Source organism: Heloderma suspectum, chromosome 7, assembly GCF_057233095.1.
Source record: "Heloderma suspectum isolate Gila_16-S chromosome 7, 16-S_ref, whole genome shotgun sequence".
Classification (NCBI taxonomy): Eukaryota; Metazoa; Chordata; class Lepidosauria; order Squamata; family Helodermatidae; genus Heloderma; species Heloderma suspectum.
The window spans coordinates 17,200,296-17,218,369 of record NC_139464.1 but is presented as its reverse complement, the minus strand read 5'-3'; the positions used below and the strand labels follow the sequence as shown (position 1 = coordinate 17,218,369).

The 18,074-nt window shown below is 44.6% G+C and overlaps 1 protein-coding gene across 4 annotated transcripts; it reads right to left on the bottom strand.

Annotated features, from left to right (window-relative positions):
* Positions 1-376: 376 nt before the first annotated feature.
* Positions 377-18,058, bottom strand: RECQL (RecQ like helicase). Of its 4 annotated transcripts, none has more exons than XM_084809170.1 (15): positions 17,972-18,058; positions 14,122-14,217; positions 13,460-13,654; positions 11,446-11,625; positions 9,366-9,472; positions 7,759-7,957; positions 6,917-7,083; positions 6,007-6,088; positions 5,676-5,824; positions 5,477-5,594; positions 5,245-5,383; positions 5,058-5,149; positions 2,980-3,196; positions 2,595-2,724; positions 377-1,323 (listed from the first exon to the last, which is right to left on the bottom strand). In XM_084809170.1, exons 2-15 carry the CDS (start codon positions 14,138-14,140, stop codon positions 1,168-1,170), a joined length of 1,950 nt encoding a protein of 649 aa, XP_084665296.1. In that variant the 5' UTR covers positions 14,141-14,217; positions 17,972-18,058; the 3' UTR covers positions 377-1,167. The 4 variants fall into 4 exon arrangements, with proteins under 4 accessions (XP_084665296.1, XP_084665297.1, XP_084665294.1 ...); XM_084809171.1 differs by having other exon boundaries at positions 377-1,320; XM_084809168.1 differs by lacking the exons at positions 14,122-14,217; positions 17,972-18,058 and having other exon boundaries at positions 13,460-13,811.
* Between the last annotated feature and the right edge of the window lie 16 nt (positions 18,059-18,074).

Sequence of the window (18,074 nt, the reverse complement as noted above, 5' to 3'; positions counted from 1 at the left end):
CTCAACAGAGTCCTACGTATGCCATACAACCACGGTTTCTTGGAGCTGAAAACTGTTGGCAAGTTCACATCTACCAAAAAGGGCCTTTTGTAGGTGAAATGAGGAAATGGGAAAGGTCGTTCACCATCAGTCACATGTACAACGTCATGTTCAACCTTTCAGTTCTCATATCTGTATATACAACTGCCACATCTTATGTTACAGGTGTACGAGCACAGAAGCTTTCACACACATGAAGAGCCTCATTAGGTGACAGAACCCATGGTCATCACAATTATTCTTCACCATTTATAAAACACGGGGCCAGTTTCATTTGTCATTCTACAACAGAAGCAATATATTGAGTAAATTCACTCAGATTTTTGTCTAAGTCTGGGAGGTGTAAACAAGCACACTGGATTAGAAGTGACCCCATAGCGACTTCCCAGTCAAACAACTATTCCCCCAAATTTAAGTTTTCATCTACAGCAGGGGTGGGCAACATATGGCCCTCCAGATGTTGGACTGCAACTCCCATCAGCCCTCACCATTGGCTATGCTGGGGAGGGCCACACATACCCCACCTGTTTTAGAGGCGGCCTCCAACTGATCAGCTGTCTCCCAGGCTCTGCATTACTTCCAAATCTACTTCAAAATGTAGGTGAAGCGTCAGACACTAGGAGAAGACACTTTTAAGCAAAGGGTGAGGGAAAGCCAACATGGAAGTTTGCAGCACAGTTCAGACCATACATCTAGGATACCTTTTTATCTGAGCAGCAAAAGAATGTTGTATGAGAAGGGTGAAGTGGCTATCGCTGGAAAGCCACCGCTTTTTAAAATGATCGTAGTCTCCCTGGGTTTTCAAAAGCCTCAGCCGCTGACTCATACATAGCCTCTAGTTCTATTACGCAATATTGTGCATTTTTGGAAAAATAACAGTTTACAAAAACCTTAAGAAAAATCCAAAGCGTGTCCTTTGCTGAAATGACTGCACACAAGTGGCAGCAGCTAATGATAGACAGTGGTTGACTTGTCACTGTTTTCTTCAGCCACTTCTCCCTATGGTATTCTTGTCATTTCTTTCACATCCAGTTCATTTTTTATTTTTTTAAAAGTGTAACCCACATTATCTCTGGCCTTTCCTCCCTACAAACATAAGTAGCACAGGACATTGAGAAATCCATCTTCTTAATCATCTATCATCACGGGTTCATCTTCATTTGCCTCAATTCTCATCTTTTTTGCTTGGATATGGTTTTCTGAATGAGGCCGCTTTTTCTGGTTAGCCTCCATTTTCTTTGCGGCTGAGCTTCCCCGACTGGATAATGGAGGCGATCTCACCTGCTGATCAAACAGTCTGTGTTAACATATTATCTAGCCCAAATTAAACATCACCTGAAATTCATGGATGACGCTGGTTTGAATCTCTCCCCTGTATCTTTCATCAACAGGACTTATGACATCATGGTATTCAGTCTTTCCTCACCCTGTGCCACGTAGGAGGGGCTTCAACTGGAATGATGTTACCAAGTGACATGGGAAATAGATACATATTAGTGGTGACTATGTTTCAAACATTTATTTTGTATTGGGCTAGCAGAGAGCCAATCTGAAAGGTTGTAAGATTCAAAGAGAGTGAGAAACCAAGATGCGTGCACAGCCATAACCATGCTGTGCTTTCAGAATCTACGACGGATTCATTTAGCTGATGCAGAACTCTTAAGAATTCACATTTTAGGCCATTTAGAAAGTGAACCAGTTCCTACAATCAGCCTCTAGCTTACTTCTGCAACTAGTTGCTCACTCAAACTATAGTCTATGCTCTTGAGCAGGGCAACAGAACTGAGATTTCATGTGAGCTCACAGCTACTACACTGCTAACTCAAGTAAAGCAGTCACTGAGCAGTTATTTGCACAAGACAGAGTTGATCTGATGATCAAACCCATGCAGGGGTGGGGAAAAGTACAATGATTTAGCATTGAAACAAGCCATATTCACACTGTAATTTCAGTGCTGAAAGTAAAATTCCTGCCACAGCAGAATTCACATTTAATCTGTTTGTTACCTCCTAGAAGATTCAACAGTAGCTTGAACCTTCTTGGGAAATCTGCACAAACAAAACACAGCACTGCCTATTCCAGAATTACTGCTTTGATACCTCTGGGGGGAAAAAATTCAGCTGAAAACCCACTTTATTATCCTCGAAAGAGTAACAATTAATTTAGTCTCTTTATGATATATATATTGGAAGCAAACTAAGTGAACACAGGAATAGCCAAATCATAGCAGATCCTATAGAAATAAAATAGTTGATTACCAAAAAATTGGAAGAAAAGGGAGAGGTATGTACCACAGCTACAGTTATAGATACCATTTAAACCTCCATAGGAAAACATTTAATAGCATATGACAGGGCCCCTATGCCAGCTGCCTGAACATGTCTAATATTTATTGAAATTGTTTTTAGCTGTTTAAATTGTTTTACATTTTGTATATTTAAAACTTTTATGATGTATTTTATCTGTGAATCATTGTGAACCACCCAGAGATCTTCAGCTATTGGGCAGTATAGAAATGAAATTCATCATCATCACCATGTATAATAAAATCTTACCTTAGCAATATTGTTTTCATTCAATATCACTTGCATAGCGATAACGTGAGCCTTATTTTTCAGAAGATCTGCTCTGGGTCCTATCTTCACATATGAGATTGTAGCAAATGCAGTAAAACTGAAGTCTTCCCTGTGAGAAAGTTGGAGAAGGAAGTAACTGAGTTGACTGAAGCAGAGCAGAAAGGAGAATGCTTTATGGACCTCTGGCTTTGGCAACAGGTAGCAAAAAAGAAGAAGCACATACTCTGTTTTGGTATCTGTTGCTAAGCCTAGTGATCCATAGAGATGTTTCCTTTGAGGATCCACAAAGTGTTAATGTGCCAATGAAGAATTCCTGTGGATTATACTAGAAGGTAGATAAAGAGCTGTCCATTTCTGTACTCACTTCAGGTATTGCTGCAGGATCAAATGGGCAACGATTCTCTCCAGCACATCACGGGGAAGCTTGGGAGGAACAATATCTACTCCCAGTTTTGACAACCCCTTCCCTAGCCAGGCATCAATCAGTTTCAGTGGAGTGAATTTCTCCCTCATTTGGTCCACTTGCTTTAAAATCTTGATGAGATCCCTACAATGTCCAGTCACATCCATCTTCTCAAATGCTGAGCATTGGTTGGGGGCGGAGGTGGAAAAGATGGGAACAACACAAAAACACATTACCTGCAAGTACCATAGGGACAAGAGGGATAAAAACAGTTATCAAATTCAACCTCCGCCCCAGACGGGATCTTCCACATACCAGCTCGCCCAGTCACGCATATAATCTCCAGTATGCTACAAGAGCAAAAATGAAGGGAGCTCAACACACCCAGGGCCCTGTACAGCAGTGAGGTCTAACCGCAAGTTCCAACGCCAACACGCACACACTAAAAGTTGCAGGATGGCTAGCCAACTGACCTGCAGGCCATCTTCCAGACTCCATGTACAGCGATTAGTTAAGAACATAAGAAGGGCCATGCTGGATCTGACCAAGGGTCCATGGAGTCCAGCATTCTGCTCACACAGTGGCCAACCAGCTGCCCAGGGGAAACCCACAAGCAGGACATGAGTGCAACAGCACCCTCCTGCCCATGTTCCCCAGCAACTGGTATACATAGGCTCACTGCCTCTGATACTGGAGGTAGCATTTAGCCATCAGGACTAGTAGCCATTGATAGCCTTGTCCTCCAGGAATTTGTTCAATCCCCTTTTAAAGTCATCCAAATTGGAGGCCATCACTATACCTTGTGGTAGCGAATTCCATAGTTTATGTGCTGTGTGAAGAAGTACTTCCTTCTATCTGTCCTGAATCTCCCACCAATCAGCTTCATAGGATGACCCATGAAGCTTCTCTCAGTTCTAGTACTGAGAGAAGGAGAAAATGTCTCCCTATCCACTTTCTCCACACCATGCAACACTTCTATCATGTCTCCCTTTACTCACCATTTTTCCAAACGATCCCAGACATTGTAACCTTTCCTCATATGGGGAGTTGCTCCAGCCCCTTAACCGTTTTAGTTGCCTGTTTCTGCACTTTTTCCAATGCTACAATATCCTTTTTTAGGTGTGGTGACCAGAACTGTACACAGTATTGTAAGTGTGGTCACACCATAGATTTGTTAGACCCAGGGTGTCAAGCAAAGGAACTTCCCTTGCTATGGAAGCTCAACCCACCAAACTGTGCACATAAACATTGCTATACCCATGCCAAATTTAACTGGGAAATTTAGCACAGAGGATGCTCACTTTTGCCTCTCTGCATTGTGCTCCTAAGATAATCTGCTACTGAAAGATCTGAATCTTTGACCCTCTTAATCACAGTTGGAGAAAGTGAGCTACTGAAATGTCTATTGCCATTAGCAGAGCATTCACAATGAATGGGGAAGCTAAGCTAAAGGATAAAACATGTGTGAACCTTACAAAACATGCAACTCTCTTCAGCGCTACGCATGCTCCCTCCTTGGTCCCAACCCCTGATGGCATCTGAGCAAGGACACCAAACAATACCTCAGGATCTCCCCTCAATGTTGGCCTCTCTGGATAGAAGCACTAAGAATGACTGTCTTCCTGTCAACTATTGTTTGCTAAAGGAATGTATAACATTTTATACAGAAAGTTACTCACTGGAAAAATTGCTGGCATGCACGTTAAAACAAGATGCAACTGTACTGAAGGAGAAGCTGCAATGGCTATTCATAGGTGTGTGCCCCAAGCCCTGTCCATGTGGGAGTGGCCTGGAAAACCCAACAGGGAGTTGGAGCAACTGGGGAGAATGCACTCACAGGCAGCCTACGCCTGACCAAGCGAGCGCCTTCTGAATGCAGCTGACATGGAGACCACATCAGCGCCCTTCCTGCACCTCTGCTCTAAATGTAATTTCCTTGGGGGTCAGCTACTGTAGGATGGAGGCGGTCAGATTTGCTTCAGACCTTCCAGAATTCGGTAGCGGATCTCTTTGTACAGTTTGCCACTTTGTTCACTTACACTCCTCTCGGCAGCAGTTATCACACATTTTATTACAGTTGGCGGAGTCCCAGGCCTCGTCAAAGTGATGAGCTATCAGGACTCGACGACATCTGCAAACACAAATACCTGGGTCAAGCAGCAAACAAATGCACGTGTGTATACACACACACACACACACACACACACACACACACACCCCACTTGCCTGGTCATGTTGTGGCAATAGGAAACCATGTGATAAAGTTTTTGTTGCCCTACATTTTCCATCACCACCATTGTGCTGATTCTGAATATGTCCCCAAAACCGTAATATAAGATGCAGTCAGCTTTCTGGTCATCCCGACCTGGAATGATTTTTTAAAAAAAATTAGTTCCCCCCTGCCACTGTTAGGAAGCACCTAAAGCTCAATGCAGAATCTGATCTAACTTGAGTATACCTGCACGCCCACTCTCTTGGTAATAGTTCTCCATGGATTTGCTCATTGAATGATGTATTACGAATCTCACATCCGGTTTATCAATTCCCATGCCAAAGGCAACCGTAGCCACTACAACCTGAAACACAAAGGCAACAAAGATCAGGACACAAGCAATCCAAGCTGAATAAAGAAACTTACGAAGTATCATACAATTCACCTGGATTTCATTGGCAGACCACTGCTTGTGAACTTTGCTCTTATCTCTGGGTTCCATATTTGCATGGTAAGTACCTGCTTTAATTCCCAGTTTTTGTAAACTCATAGTAACTTGTTCAGCATCCTTCTGGGAAAAGCAGTAGACAATTCCTGTATCAACAAAATGAGTTAGACTGATGAGTCCAAAGAACAGGCTCTCTAGCCCATATGAAGCACAGCTGAACTTTAAGCAGGGCTCAGGAAGACTCTAGAGTGCTACCTTACAAGGGTGGTCTCCTAGAGATGCTATCATGCTTTAAGAAGTCAGCACTTATTTTCTTTATAGTGTTCACCTGAAAGGCCTTTGTATCTTCCATTGATGAGTTTAACAATATCCTCAATAAAATTCTGAGCAGTTGATGGCTTTTGTCGAACCTAAAATATGTTTTAAAAAGGCATTAAGTAGTTTGCACCCACACATTAATTTTAGCTCCTCAGAAGTCCACCCACTCTAAAGTGATTTGAGCCTTATATACATTTGAAATTAGAAACAGCCTTCTGGTATGGTTCATTGAGACCAGCTCAATGCAGTGCTCTGCATACATCAAATAAGAGCAGTAAGAACATACAGAGACATATTCTGTAGCTCAGGGATGGGGAACAGTTTTGGAGTGGGGGGCTAAATTACTCCCTCTTGGCCCTTCACAGGCCAGACAACATCAGGAGCATGGTCTCTGGCCAAAGAGTCAGCTGAACTCCAGCCGGCGTTTCAGCCAGGGATGCTTTGCTGGGCATGGGCTTTCCGCAGCTGAGGAAAGCTCGCAAGCAGCAATGCTGCCCCAACTGAAGCGGCAGCTGGATGAGCCCTTCAGCCGCCCTCTTGGCTGGAGCCACTTCCCCCCTGCAGAGGCAGAGGCTGCGGCTCAGGTGAAGTGGCCCTGACTGAGGCGGTGCCTGGGGTACTGACAGCTTCACTTGCACCATAACATTCCTCCACTGGGGAGTAGGTGGCACAGGTGGTGGCACAGTGGAGGTGAAGCAGTCTCCACCTCAGTCACTTCAGCCACCTCAGGGCTGCTTTGCCTGCGCCACATCCTCCCCAATTGGCGGGGAGGGGGTAGGCCGAGCAGGGTGAGTTCCTGGCTTCAGGTGGTGTGCAAACCAACTTGGCTGGTGCTGGGAAGAACTGCTCCAAGTCGCCTTCTGCCCACATCCCCATGTTATCTCTGCTTCCCAAATATAAAACAGACTTGCCAGAGATACCTCATAATACAGGTTGGGGCGGTTAAATGATGCTGTGAAAGTGATGCACTTCTGAATGCACAGAATTTTCTGAGCATCTTGCAGAACGTGGCTTGTTGCAGTCGCAGTCAATCCAATCAACGGTGCATTGGGAAATTGCCGCTTTAAAATTCCAAGCAATTTGTAATCTGGACAGAGAGAAAGATGAAAGTAGAAATGTTATATATAAATACAAATCCCTAATATTTATCACCACTATATTTCCTCCAAGCTTTACTTAAGGATATTTGTAAACAGAAAAACAATTCTGCATTTCCAAACAAACCAAGTCTCAGCGCAGCAGAAATGGATGATTTTCAAAACCAGGTTCTGGAGAACCCACTCAATAAAATCAATGCTGTTGACGAGTTTTCCTGAAAGAATGCTGGATGTGGTCTAGGGCAGGGCAGGGCAGGAAGCAGCATCCATATGCTTTAGACCAACTTGCAGCATTCCTGACCATTGGCCATGCTGCCAGGAGCTCCTGGTCTAGGGTTCACTCTCAATTCATTCAGCAGAATGGTAAGACCCAAACAGTATCCCAGAATCCTCTTCAATGTCGAGGGGTTTCTAGGACAGACAGGCTGATGTGGAAAGGATCCTCTGAAAGTAGCAAGTCTGAAGACCCTATGCTAGAATGTAAGGTAGATAAATTCAGACAAATTCCTCTACACACCCACCCTACATCTAGTATAAAAGAAATTTGTGCTTTAACGTAGATAATGTTTCCAGGGAGGGAGAAATAGCAATGGAACTGAGATTTGCTAGTGAGGTGGAGTAGAAGCTCTACCTAGTCACATTAAGTGCCTTCTGGACAGACATACCAGGCCTGAAGTCATGCCCCCACTGACTGCAGCAATGGACCTCATCCACGGCAATGCGCGTAAGCCTTTTTGCTTGGTAAGCTTTTTCCAACTTCGACATGAACATTTTGCTTTTCGCAATCTTCTCCGGAGTCACATAAATGAGTTTTAGCTTCGAATTATGAGACAGCATTTCAGCATGAACCCACTTCACATGTTCCTATTTGGGAAGAAGGAATAAAAGACACTGGCCACATATTTGAGGGCATCAAAATGATGATCTACCATAATACCCTGCCCAACCTGGTGCCTCCCAGGTGTTTTGGACCACAACTCCCATAATCCCTAACTACCAGCCATGCTGGCTGGGGCTGGTGGGAGTTGTGATCAAAACATCTGGAAGGCACCAGGGTAGGGAAGGCTACATCATAATAATATCGACTGCTTTAGTAAGAAAAATGCAGAGGCACCTAATTATGTGTCAAATCCAGAATCACGTTTCAGAAGACAACCTCTGCCAAAGGCAGGAAAATGTCTTGCAAATATTTCAAGATGTAAGCCGGATCTAAATTAATGTATTCCGGTGTGGTTCACTACCCCACAAACACTGATAATTACCATCTGACCTGCTCATCTCATGAAGCAACATTTCTCCAGGCCAGATTCAAGTTCACCAACAAGTGAATATGGGTGATGTATGTCATTGCATTATGAAAACATGCAATACAAACTACTCCTAGTTCTTCCCTATTGAAATGCACAAAACTGTATATAGATGTATCACGCATGCCCCTGCACTTCAGTGATTTGTTAAACTGTGGCTCAGACACCATCAGGGATATTCATCCAGCCGCGATAAACATAGTTTTGTTTTTAATGTTTCTAAAGTATTTTAAGGTGCAATCCCATGTTTAGACAGAAAAAGTCATACAACTCCCAGCATCCTTCCATCCAGCCATGCCGGGTGTAGCATGCTGGGAAGCGTACAACTTTTGTCTTTCTAAACATGCACAGGATTGCACCCTAAGCTATACAACTTGGATCCGGGACTCCCAGCTCCAAGTCCAATTCTCTAGTCACTGGCTCTCATTACCGGACCTACGAGCCTGTGCTGCCCTTATAATCATTACTCCTTACATGAGGTTTATCTCATGCCCAAGCACTCAGCACTAGCTATTCCCAATCCAGGATGGAAAATAATGGTGAAGACAAATATAGAGTGCCTTTTCCTCGTTAGTATGTGGGATGCTGAGAACAGGAGCAGTAAAATATGACTTGTCTTCCAAGTCAAAAGGTATCATTTCCAGACTGGCAATTCTCATTTTAGAAATTAACCACCCCACCCAACCCCATTTATTGCCACATGCAATTAAAAGCACACAACAAACAACAACTGCTGAAGTAGATCTCTTCAGTATCAATATCCATAGACAGTTTTCAAGAATATTCTTTGTCTGTGCCATTTCAATTTCACAGAGAACTTGCAAAATCCAGAAATAGAAATGACCTAATCACGCACGGCCACAGCTTTCAAATAGGAGGCAGGAAGCCAGCATCTCTGCTGAAGATGCCAAGAGCCAATGGCCACATTTGGCAGCTGGCCACCTTCGCCTGGCATTCGGCCATACCTTGGTACTTGAGGCATTTAGTAAAGTTGCAGAAATGCCCAGCTGGTCCAACATCATTAGCTGATCCTCCATAAGCGAGATCAGAGGACAGATCACAAGCGTGAAGCCTGAAATAAAAGATTGTTTGTCTTCATCACTGGAAAGATTTAGTTGCACCACTTGTTGCCTTTGGCAAATCTTAAGTGCAGTACTGCAGAATGAGAGCTAGAAATGGATTCCTTTAAAGAGTGTTCCACATTCTAGGAGAGGGGAATGTCCTGAGCACTGATTCACGCAGACACACAACATGCAGTCCCCCTCTGAGGGCAGGTAGTTCTGCTGAAAGATTGTATTAGGACTGGTTGAGGCCATGGTTGGTGTTAAACATGTTATGTTGCTTTAACCATAGTTAAGAACCCAACCACACAGTAAAACCATCATTTAGCTTGAACAGCTACGTCCCGCGCTCCAAGGGATTGATCAGCTGGACTTCCTGCTCACAAAAAATGTATTAAAAACATACTCTTGTAACCTGCCATAAGGGGACACGTTCACTGCATAATGGAATGAAGCCAACGACATAGCTGCAATATTTTTGGCACATTGTTACCATGTTCCCAGGATCCAGCATAAGCAGATAAAGATCGTGCTGACCACAGAATGTACTTTTATACTAGCCAAACGAATAATGCTTACTGATAAATGTGCCCCTTCCACAAAACACACAGCAGAAATCTCTCCCCAATTAATGAGAACTATTTAACACTCAATACCTAAAGCCACAACAGTAAGAAAGCTCAATCACATGCATATGGATATATCTTAAGTTCTCCATGGTAAGCGAAGGAAACAGCCACAGAAAGCTGCCTTCTACCAAACCAAACCACACCACCCATCCATGTACTGTAACAGGCAGCAATTCCCCAAGATCTATCCCAGCCCTGCTGCCCAAGATCCTTGTAGAGATGCAGATTCCAGGGAGCGAACCTGAGACATTCTGCATACAATCCATGTGCTCTACCACCAAGCTGTGGATATACAGGTCTGCCTTCCACTTGCTTCTAGCCCTCTACCATCCCCTCACTGCAACACTTTGCTGCAACTAATCTAAACCAGTAATAGGAGGGGGGGGGGACTCACGAGAAGGTACAAAGGGCCCTTGGCATTTCTCCCTCCCCCAGCCCCTTTCTCTGCCTAGCCAAAGGCAATTTGCAGAGCTTCTCCAGAGCACCAGGGTGCAAGCTGCTGCAGCCCCAACCAACAGAGCAAACGCCAAGACACAGTGCTAAAGCAAAAGCATTCAGTGGGAAGCCAGAACTTTATACCAAGCTTTGCTACATAGCAGAGCTTAGGGTCAGGCTATAGAGAAAAGAAGGTTTTACACACATGCAGTCATCCAACAGTTTAATTCGTTTGCTATAGGAATTTATATCTTGCTCTTCAAATAGATTCCTGGGACAGCTTACAATACTAAAATCAGGGGCACACTTTGCACTATTAAAAGCCAAGATCCCAGAAATGAATTAAATCACACACATACTATGAAGAGTTATGAAAGTGGGAAGAAGAGAACCTCGGCCCAATATGCAAAATGAGACTCTTTCCATTATGCTACTAATCTGTGGTCCAGCCACAAACTACCCTCATTTAAGTGAGGAAGGTTAACTTGTGGGATTTCTAATGGATAAGGGAAAGATGTGGCTGAGTGATGATGGAAGGTGCCAGTCAGTATGGTGTACTGGCCAACTTCAACATGCCTTCAAGATTTAGAAGAGGTTCTCCATCACCGATTTACACGGTTTGACACTGCCAATATGAATGCATAATATGTCTAATTTGGCTCACATGATGATCTTCAAGATGGGACTTGAAGTCCTTTACATTTGTCACTGATGAGCATAGAATCATAGAACAGTAGGGTTGGAAGCGGCCTATAAGACCGTCGACCGCTCAGTGCAGGAATCAAGTTCAGAACGTGAAAACTGAAACTCTTCTCTTATTAAAATATTACCAATAATGAATCCATTATGTGTTACCTGTTCTAACTCCTAGCAACAGAACATTTTTAACTAGCTTTTGCTTATAAAGCACAAGCACATACCATCAGAACACACTGCTGGTAGCTGATAACAGAGACTCTTTCCACCCCCAGTAGGCATGACAAGAAACACATCTCTTCCTGCCTTTGTTACATTGATCGTTTCCAGTTGCAAAGGCCTAAATTTCTGGAGCTTGAAGTTATTTTGCAACGCATCTCTGACTGTTGTGGACCATGAAAAATCTGTGAAAAGGAAGCAGTACAAAGTTGGGATTCATTTGAACACAGGTAGTTAACCAAGAGTGAAATCCTATGCATGTTTAGAAAGAAAAGTCCTACAATTCCCAGCATAGTATACTGGCTGGGGAATGCTGGGAATTATAGGACTTTTTTCTGTCTAAACATGCATAGGATTGCACCCCAAAATTTTTCCCCTGCGAAGGAACAACAGTGATCCAAGTCTTCCAAACTAACTTTTTATTCCCAAAATTGTAAACAGCGGCTGCAAGAATGCACACAGGTTCGTGATGGGCAACTGAATTAACCAACAGGCCAGCCTTAGGCAGAAAAGAGGGATGAGGGGCCATCTGCCTTCTCTCCTCCCTTTTTCTTCCTCCCACAACATACTCATTGTGGGGTGAATACAAGGCCAGCAGGCTAAGCCATTCCTGGAAAATGGAGGGAAAATGCAAGAAACACACACTTCTGGCAGCTTCTTCTCCATCCTGAAGCCAAATGTGAAGATGTTAACTAAACCCAAGAGGGCTTTTTATCTTCTAGAAAGGTGTGGATGAGTGGAGGACAAACTGGTAGCCATTTGTGGGCCAAATTTAATTGCTGGGTTCACTGGAGAAGAATATCTACCCAAAATGCAGATTTATTTGAACATATGGGAGATAGAGCTACGTTAACTGTACAATTTTTTTTTCTGTAGCCATAGGAACTTTGGTGCTTTCATCTCACCTAAAGCGTGTAAGTACATAAAAGGTAATGAAAAGTATTTTTAAAGGCATACTCTAAAATACGCTATACTAGTTACTTAGAAGAAACCTTCCTGACACAAAGTTGCATTCCTTATATCTCAGCAGCAGCAATATATTAGGGCAGGGTTCCTCAACCTTTTTGGACCTGTGGGCACATTTGGGAATCTGAGAAACTACTATGGGCACCACCACAAAATGCCTAATCAGCCGCTTTAGTGTGTCAACCTGTCACATCTATGGATCTCAGGCTACGCTGTATTCAGTAAAAACATTTGTTTCATGCCTATTGGACACTGCAATGTCCCTTTAATAAGAGATTGTCTAGTTCAGCTAATTGCTGGCAATCCAATACAGCAAATGCTTCTTTTAAATGTATGTTTTGGCAATGTCTGGTAGCTGCTTCTTGGGTGGGTGGGGGGTGTAACTGCATAGATAAATTTTGTCCTGGAACAGTCTTTAATATTCACTGACGTACACACTCTTTTAATTTACTTACCTGCTTCATGGAAATTAACAAATGGTGAGAGTAAACAGATTCTCTGCACCCTTTTGACAATAAAAACACTGATATTACAACATTGGAAGGATAAAAACTCACCTCCTATAATGCAATGGATTGACAATCTTACAACACTATCAGTATTTGAACAGGTGGCATATAATCTTCAAATGGATACTTATTTGGATATCTGGTCCATTTTTGATAAAGCCTATGTATAATTGCTCAAACGTTGTATGACTTTCATACAAATCCATGTACATATATTAAAAAACAGGAAAAAAATCAAAAACATTTTAAATGTTTGGGGGCTCATTGGGACCACATTCGGGACCACTTTGCAGGTGCCACTGAAGATGCCCATGGGCCTGTTGGGGACCCCTGCATTAAAGATGCAGTCCTATACATGTTTCGATAGAAAAAAAAAGCCCTACAACTCCCAGCATGCCCCAGCCAGTTGTGCTGGGTGTGGAATGCTGGGAGCTGTAGGACTTTTTTCTGTCTAAACGTGCCTAGGCTTGCACCCTAAGTTACTGTTTGACAATGATTTCACTGACAGCACAAGGACATAATAATCGAAGATGATCTAACAGACCTTCCTTGTTCCAGTCTTCAGCTGCTGACTCAGCATCTTTGCTGCTCCCACTTTCAGTGTCAGAAAACTGTTTTATTTTCTTCTTCAGGACTGTCTTCTTCTGAAGAAGCTCCTGCTGATGTTCAAGAAGTTCTTGAACCTGTATCTCCAATGCCTGCAACTCACTGTCAACAGAAGCCAGTTCCTCTTGCAGCACTAAAGTAGGAAAAGTGTCATACATTCCAACGTTTTTCCATTTGTACTGGGCCATTAGCCCATTCAAGAGTCCTCACATACTCCCACCCCCAGCCTGGCTCTTTCCCTCTCCTATCCTTGCTTTATTCAGGAGAGGAAGTCTTCCTTGGCTGGCCTGCCTATCCCTCCTTCTTCCCATATTCCAGCTCCCTTCAAATAAAAGAGTGCTTCACATGGCTGAACTCCTGCTAGCCCTGATCACTGATGAGACTTCCATGCCCAGTTCTTTCCCCCAAACTTCCAGCTACTCCAAGCCTGCTTAATTGCTTCTCATCCAGGTTTACACAGTTTGGCCCCAATGCAAAAGAACAAGCAAAAACAATCCACGCACGCAGCCATGCTTTTCCCATTTCTTTTCTACGTAATAGACAGACAATATAGGCTATTGCTGATGGCACCAAATCAACTGTAGTGGAAGATCTGGTTACCTGAAAGAGTTGTCGTCATCTTCAAATTCCAAAAGGCACCTTGCTTGATGAATAAGCATTGACCAAAGCAATCCTTTAACAATTTCTACCTAAAAGCTAATTTTAAAAGGACAGAAAGGTCAAAATCAAAGTCTGAAAGCAGGCAAAACAGCTTCTCCAGAGACATAAGCAATATTTAAATCTCTTTGGAACGTAAGAACTGCCATGCAGCAGAATGCATAAGCTTCCAAGAGAGTCTTCCATCTGCACTAGAAAAAGTCAAAATAAAATCCTGCTCCATTATGGAGTCACACCTGACTTTACTGCCCACCTCTGATTTCTAAGGACTATAGTCACACTTTACCTTATACCAGTGCAGGATACTAGTTAGAGGGTCAGGACATGGACTGGGGAAGCTCAGGTTCAAATCCCCACTCAGCCATAAAGCTCACTGGGGCTGCAATGCACGCTACCTTCCCAGTAAACTCAGTGGGATGACATGCATAGAGTTGTATTGTTTGTCATCCTGAGCCAGTCACTGTCGCTCAGCTTAATCTTTCTCACAGGTTTATTCTGAGGAAGAACGGGTTATGCTGCCCCAGGCTCCATGGAGAAAGTCTGAAATAAAATAAGATGCGGTTATGTTGCCTTTTGCAGCTTTTAACATTAGATTGTGGCCATCAGCTTTAGTCCACAGATTTGACATTAAAAGCAAAGGCAGCCATGTTGGCCCATACAAAAAAATCCAAAATCCAGCTTTATTAGGACCCACAAAAATGTCACAAACTAGTGAACAAGTTTCTGAATTCTCTAGAAGCTTTCATCTGGCTGGATATTAAGAAAAGCAGAGGGGCAGGGGAAGGAAAAAAGCTGGTTTGATGTTAAAGTCATAAAGTCTACATTGGTCACAACCTTAAGATGGAACGTAAGAAGAGGGTGCAGACTTAGGACGCAATCTTATGGCTGCTAGTCAGCAGCTAGATGGCCATAGGATAGGTTGGTTCCCTGAGAACTGACCTCCACCCCCTCCCATGCTGCCTTCTAGGCAGCACGGAATGGCCCCACGTTCTGCACTTGGAAGAGGAGAGCAGAGCAGCGAAAATGGGGCGTTCCTACAGGTGTGCCAGGGTGCGGAAGTCGGAAATCCGGTATGACACATCTAACGTGTCGTCCGGCCACCACTTCCCACACTCCCACTTCCTGCAGCTAGACAGCCAAAATCGGTTGTCTAGCCACAAATGCAGGTCAGCTGAAGCGTGGAGGGGACGATCCCCTCCGCACTTCTCCTGCCCTGCATTTGATAGGCGGTCGCCTCCGAGTTTGGAGGCAGTTGCCTATCCCGGTAGGATTGCTCCCTTAGTTGAGTTAGGCTCTCACAGGTGCTATACAGGTTTCAGGTTATACCTAGGGATGCTGAGATAAAGAGACACAGTGGCTAATTCCCCATTTTTCATAATATAAAGTTCCAGCAATTACCAGATCTGTTTGTAGGATATTATTTCAGCCAGAAGCGGGTATCACAAATCCCCATATACAGGTGAGTAAGACAAGGATTCGTATCATACATGTCTTACCCACAGTAGCATCAAGGGTACACAAAAGGCTACCTTAATCAAAAGGTGAGGGTGGGTCTCATGCTTGAGTACTCACCCCCCAGGCAGTCTGCAGTGGAACAGATCAGACAACAGGTTTAACACCTACATAAGAACTAGGCCTTGAACAGCTAGAAGTTTAAGAGGCAATGGTGCTTGTCACTGCATCTTCATCTGTTGAATTTGTGCTTGTTATGAAGCATTTAAAAGCATGGGAGCCCAGCTAGAAAAAAACAATGTTTTTTGGGTAGAGGGCCTGAGTATTTCAAATCTCTGCAACAAAGGAAGCCTTTAGCCCTGCCACTTTTATTTTAATGTTTGCATTAATACCTATGTATTTTCAACTTTCTTGCCCCCCTGGATTCTATTTACTAGTGAGGAACCAGAGGTCCTGCTGGAGAACAGCTAAAATTGGAGCATGTACACCAGATACAACTGCTATAGAAAGCTGTTTCCTAGAAAGGAAACACCCACTCCCCTCGGTAATACTTAGCTTGTGTCTGGGTTAGGGACAGGCATCAGAGAATCAAATCCCTAACCCAGTTCATACCCATACTTTATTGCTCTGGCTTAAACTCAGAAGCAAAAGAGGCCACAACCTCCTTATCACTCCACTCCCATTCTTCCCCCTAGCAGAAACTTTGAAGTAGTATATGCCTCTGAACATGGGGACTGCATTTAGCAAGCAAAACATCTCCAACCTAAAATAAGGATGTATACTGCACTGCAAGGCTGTTGTTTGTAAGATATACTCACTCTCTCAGGCCCCCCTCCCCCCGAGATGGACTGGACTAACACTGGACTCCACTACAAGGCTGTTATAAACCACTCTCCCTTTACCAGTCCCCCTTGCACTATGGAGATGACAATGCTGCACTCCTTTGAAGGCTATTCTAAGCCACTCTCTCTCAGCTTCCCTCTGCAATGAGAAGATAATCCCAGACTATATTGCAGGGTTGTCATCAGCCACTTTTTCTCCCCTGTCCCCTTTACAATGTAGGGATAACATCTGAGGGAACAATAACACCACACTACACAGCAGAACTGTTGTCAGTCACTTTCTCCCCCACCCCTCCCTCTTATGATGTGGGAGTAATAACGCCGCGCTACACTGCGGGACGGTTGTCAGTCACTTTCTCTTCCCCCACCTTATGTAATAACACCACACTACACTGCTGGGCTGTTGTCTGCCACTTTCTTCTCTCCCCGCCACCACACCCCATGATGTGGGCATAACACCATCCCACACTGCAGGGCTGTTGCCAGTCACTTTCTTTCTTCCCTCCCTCTTACAACATGGGGATACTAGCACCACGCTACACTGCAACGCTGTTATCAGCCACTCCCCCCCGTATAATGTGGGGGTAATAATGCCGCACTACACTGCTGGGCTGTTGCCCCCCCACACTCCCCCCCCCCATGATGTGGGCATAACACCATCCTACACTGCAGGGCTGTTGCCAGCCACTTTCTTTCTTTCCTCCTTCCCTCTTACAATGTGGGGATACTAGCACCACACTACAGTGCTGTTATCAGCCACTCTCCCCCCCCCCCGATGTGGGGATAATAATGCCACACTACACTGCAGTGCTGTTGCCCCCCACACTCCCCCCCCCAGGTGATGTGGGGATAATTGCGCCACACTTGTTGTTGTTCAGTCGTGTCCAACTCTTTGTGACCCCACGGACCATAGCACGCCAGGCCCTCCTGTCCTGCGCTCTCTCCCGGAGCGTGCTCAAGTTCATATTCATTGCATCGGTGATGCTATCTAGCCATCTCATCCTCTGCCGTCCCCTTCTCCTTTTGCCTTCAGTCTTTCCCAGCATCAGGGTCTTTTCCAGGGAGTTTTCTCTTCGCATTAGGTGGCCAAAATATTTGAGCTTCAGCTTCAGTATCTGTCCTTCCAATGAGCAGTCAGGGTTGATTTCCTTTAGGATGGACTGATTTGACCCCCTTGCAGTCCAGGGGACTCGTAAGAGTCTTCTCCAGCACCACAGTTCGAAAGCCACACTACACTGCAGGATTGTTGTCAACCACTCCCCCCTCCCCTTACGATGTGGGCATAACACCACCCTACTCTGCAGGCCTGTTGCCTACCGCTTTCCTCCCTCCCTCCCTCCCTCCCTCCCTCCCGTGATGTGGCGATAATAACGCCGCACTACACTGCAGGACGGTTGTCAGCCGCTTTCTGGGATGGAATAACACCGGACGACACCGCAAGGCTGTTGTAAGCGGTTCCCTTTCTCACCCCTCCCAAGGACTCCCTCAGCCCCACCTACCTGAGGCCCAGGAGCACCCATCCTCGCCGGGAGAGAGGACTGCCGGCCTCTCCCTTCCTCCCAGCCCACACAAGAACTCTAGTCTCCACCCGGCATCCTTCGC

What these genes read in the sequence shown, in the direction of transcription:
- RECQL (XM_084809168.1), bottom strand. Translation starts at nt 13,709, where the DNA reads ATGGCCCAGTACAAATGGAAAAACGTTGGAATGTATGACACTTTTCCT. An exon ending in AAGATACAAAGGCCTTTCAG is followed by an intron (nt 5,825 to 6,006) that starts GTGAACACTATA and finishes TTGTTGATACAG; the next exon opens with GAATTGTCTACTGCTTTTCC. An exon ending in ATCCTGCAGCAATACCTGAA is followed by an intron (nt 2,725 to 2,979) that starts GTGAGTACAGAA and finishes ACTTTCTCACAG; the next exon opens with GGAAGACTTCAGTTTTACTG.